Source organism: Octopus bimaculoides, chromosome 23 (genome assembly GCF_001194135.2).
Source record: "Octopus bimaculoides isolate UCB-OBI-ISO-001 chromosome 23, ASM119413v2, whole genome shotgun sequence".
Taxonomy (NCBI): Eukaryota; Metazoa; Mollusca; class Cephalopoda; order Octopoda; family Octopodidae; genus Octopus; species Octopus bimaculoides.
Window position 1 is genome coordinate 5884541 of NC_069003.1, and position 3729 is coordinate 5888269.

Consider the following 3729-nt stretch of genomic DNA (forward strand, 5'->3'; position numbering starts at 1 on the left):
TATATATATATATATATATATATATATATATATATATATATGCACACACACACAAAATTATGAGCTGAGGGAGACTTCTATGTGGTCATTCAGTCTGCTAGAAGTATCAGGAAAAATCTCCCTCAACTCACATCTAATGGTGTTTGTATAGTGGTTGTAGTTTAAGCCCAAGTCTACCATGATCAAATAAACCAGTGATCAAAGGCGTTCCAACTGTGACCATCCATCTCAACCATTTCTATGTCAGACACTATATTGTCTAGCATGCCCTCCCTTTTATAGAATGGTAGGGTGTAAGTTGAGGATATTTTTGTTGCTATTTTTAACGGGTCAGATAACCACATAGTATCCGTCACTTCTTGACTCTGTACACTTACAGATTCTGTGTTAGTGATAAACACTGAAAACTTAGCTTGGCAGGGTGTGACAGTTGCCGCCTTATGTTAATGAGGTCAACTTACTGACCAAGGGAGATAATTTACACTTGACTATGTCTTTGCCACTTCTCAATGAAACAGATCAGGTTCTTATTTTTGTTGCTTGAAGAAGGCATCGATATGAAGATGCAGTGGAAGTGTACAGATATGAGCTTAATAGTTTGGATGATTATTTGAAAGTCTAGTGATTCAACCTTTTTTATCTGGTCGTATGACTTGCTGGAAATAGTGACCAAAACTCCCTTAACCCCTCAGCATTTAGATTACTCTCTCAAGTGTAATTGCATATTTATTTCCATTGTTTTGAATTAATCAAACATTATTTCATGGTTACGAAATTTTGATGATGTGATTGTATATTTTTAGAACGACATTGTCGGGTAGGTGTAAGAGGTCAGATCTGGCTGGTTTGAACACCAAACAGGTAGAATATTTGGGCTAAATATGGCTTTAGTAGACAACATATGGCATGCAGTGGGACTGCACCTGAAACCATGTGATTGGGAAGCAAACTTCTCAGCCATACCCACACCTGGGTGTACTGAATTATATAATCCTAGAGATTCTATGTCTGAAGAAAAAGCCAGGATGGCCATGGTTTGAATGCCTTTGATTATGAATCTGCTGGATCAGAACTAGTCTACAGTTAAATCACAACAACAACACCTCTATCTCTATCCCCTGTTTCTGACCACAACCTCGCATGCCCTCTTTTTCTCCTCGCCTTTCACAGACACACATATTCCTTTGGTTTTATATGTCACTTGTTTTTTTTGTTTTTTTTTTTTCCTTAATACAAAACAGACGGGGAGCAATCGCGGCCACGTACAAGTTATGAATGTTTCCACTGGTCAGTGCTGTAAGGTTAGTTTCATTAATCCAGACATTACGTTGTTAATTTTGTCTCTCATATATTGTTCAGAAAACATGTCCTAATTGTTTGTTAATGTATGTGACTGGGGACTGCGTGTGAGCTTCCATTCTCATGGATACTCCAAACATGAATTTTACATTTCAACAGCATCTGCACAATCCAAAACGCTTGCTCTCTCTCTCAATCAGGCATTTGTTATATTGGATGTGGTCAGCATTCATGAGGGACATGGTGAGTTTGTTGGTTGGAACAGGCTCAACCTACCTTGGGTGAATGCTGCTGCATATATAAAATAATCATCCCTTACAACTGTTCCAATTAATATTCGGCAAATATTAAATTTATATATCTTCAGAGGGAAAAAAATATACCCTTGGATGTTTTATGTGTCTATGGATTCATTATATATATATATATACACACACACACACACACACACACACACACACACACACACACATATATACGTACACCCTTTATCTACTTTGTACCTTCAATCACATTGTTTACATAGATGTATTCGTATACGAAACATTGTAACTTTCAGTATTGGCCCTAAATTTTATAGAAAATTTGTAATTAAAAGTCATTGCATCGCACTAATTAACACAGAAATAGGACACAGTATTGACTTATAAACCTATAATATACTTTGTAGTATTATTAGGGTTGCACTAAATGTATATCAGTTGCCAAGAATGTGCTTCACACACACACACACACACACAAATGTTTGTTTCTATGTCAACTTTTTTATAAAAACAATTATTAAACTGAAGGAGGATTACTCAATACTTTGTTGTGGAATACATGTTTATTAAACTTTTACTAGAAGGAGGGTGACAGTGACTTCTAAGTTTTGGTCTGCTAGCCTTTGTTGGACATTCCAATAAAACCCAGCAGGTTGAAGCTTTGAAGTCACTGTCAACAGACCAGATATTTACTCTGCAGCAGGCTTTGAGAAATCATGGGAATATTGCCAAGAGGTGTACATGCTGTGGGAGGTTTCAGTTTACTGGACTCTCTTGGTTGCCGTGAAGTCCCTATGGGGATACCCAGACACTTGTGTTTGGGTAAATGGCATTAAGCTGAAACCTTTCAATGTAGACTTCAGCAGGGATATCACAATGAGTTGGGGTAGGGATTAGTTGGCTGATATTTACTTCTTAACCACATAGCTATGATAATTTCTAGAAAAATCCTTGGTAAAGAGATATTAATTTTGTGTAGCTTATTTTAAGTTTAGGGTGGATATCTGGTAAAGCTAAATTTTGTGAATTTCTTGTTTTAATTCAGGGTGGATCAGGGAAAGCTGCTGGAAGAATCCTAACTCTAGCATTCGATTCCAATGGACGTATTTTATGGACTGGAGATGACAAAGGTTTCATTTTCTCGTTCCTGTTTGATATTGCAACTGGAAAATTAGCAAAAGGACGAAGGTTTGCTTTTCATACTCTTTTTTGCTTTATTCTTAGTGCACATTTATTGATTTGATGCAAGTTCACCCACAACAGCAAACACAACCCAGAAAACATCATCACACTTTACCATTCTTTTAAACGCAAAAAGAATATGATCAGAGCCTTAGATATGAACTGCTCCTCGCTCTACTACGACACAACCTTCCATGACAATTGTATGTAAATTTTAGTTCTAATTCTTCATTATTTAAGATGTAGTATAAGGGTTGGGACAATGCTGGGATTTCCCAGATGTGTTAAGTTTACGGACTACTTCCAGAAAAAAAGGGCCCTTTTTGAGAGAATGCCATAAAGCCACTTGCCAACCCATTACAACCTCTGACCCACAGACATACTTTTTTTTATCAATACTGACTAGGATCATGCCATGTCCATAGAGACACTCCTAACTCCCTGGTCTCTTCCCTTTTCTCATCAGCCATGTTGTATCCAACTGCCTAGACCCTGCACTAACTATTCTACCCAGTTCTTTATGCCCACAATGTTCTCTGTAACTGCCATGTTGCACATATTTCTTTCCTGCAGTTGTCAGCTTCCAACACTTTCAGCAGAATACGAATGACATCAGTCTCAATAGTTTCAGAGGGATTCTGAAGGTGACGGGCACTGCCCTTTCCTTGAAACCCAGCAAGTGAAAAAAAAAAAAAAAAGAGTATTGGAAAAAATAACTCTTTTGTTCTACTCATAATTTTGAGTGTAAATACAGCATTAGCATTTGAGTGAAGCTGGTTGGGGGGGGAAACCTTTCTCCTTTGTGGTTAATAGACTGAATCCCTCATGGCCTGACATCATCAATTGGACCTTGGATGCCTTTAATGTAGTCTGCTCTGATACCTGTATTTAAAACTAACTCTCTCGTTTGAGGAACACCTGTCTTGAAAGGTCAGGAGAAAAGGTCATGGCTGCTTTGGTTAAATCAAGAAAAAGTTACAAAATA

General features: G+C 37.5%; 1 protein-coding gene across 1 annotated transcript in view; it reads left to right on the forward strand.

The window, feature by feature from the left end:
* Positions 1-3729, forward strand: part of LOC106871344 (WD repeat-containing protein 13-like) — a 198006-nt gene that overhangs the window by 189423 nt on the left and 4854 nt on the right. Inside the window, exons 11-13 of the mRNA XM_052976142.1 lie at positions 1242-1301; positions 2608-2750; positions 2985-2997. Coding sequence (XP_052832102.1) covers positions 1242-1301; positions 2608-2750; positions 2985-2997 — 216 coding nt within the window. The remainder of the gene's footprint in view (positions 1-1241; positions 1302-2607; positions 2751-2984; positions 2998-3729) is intronic.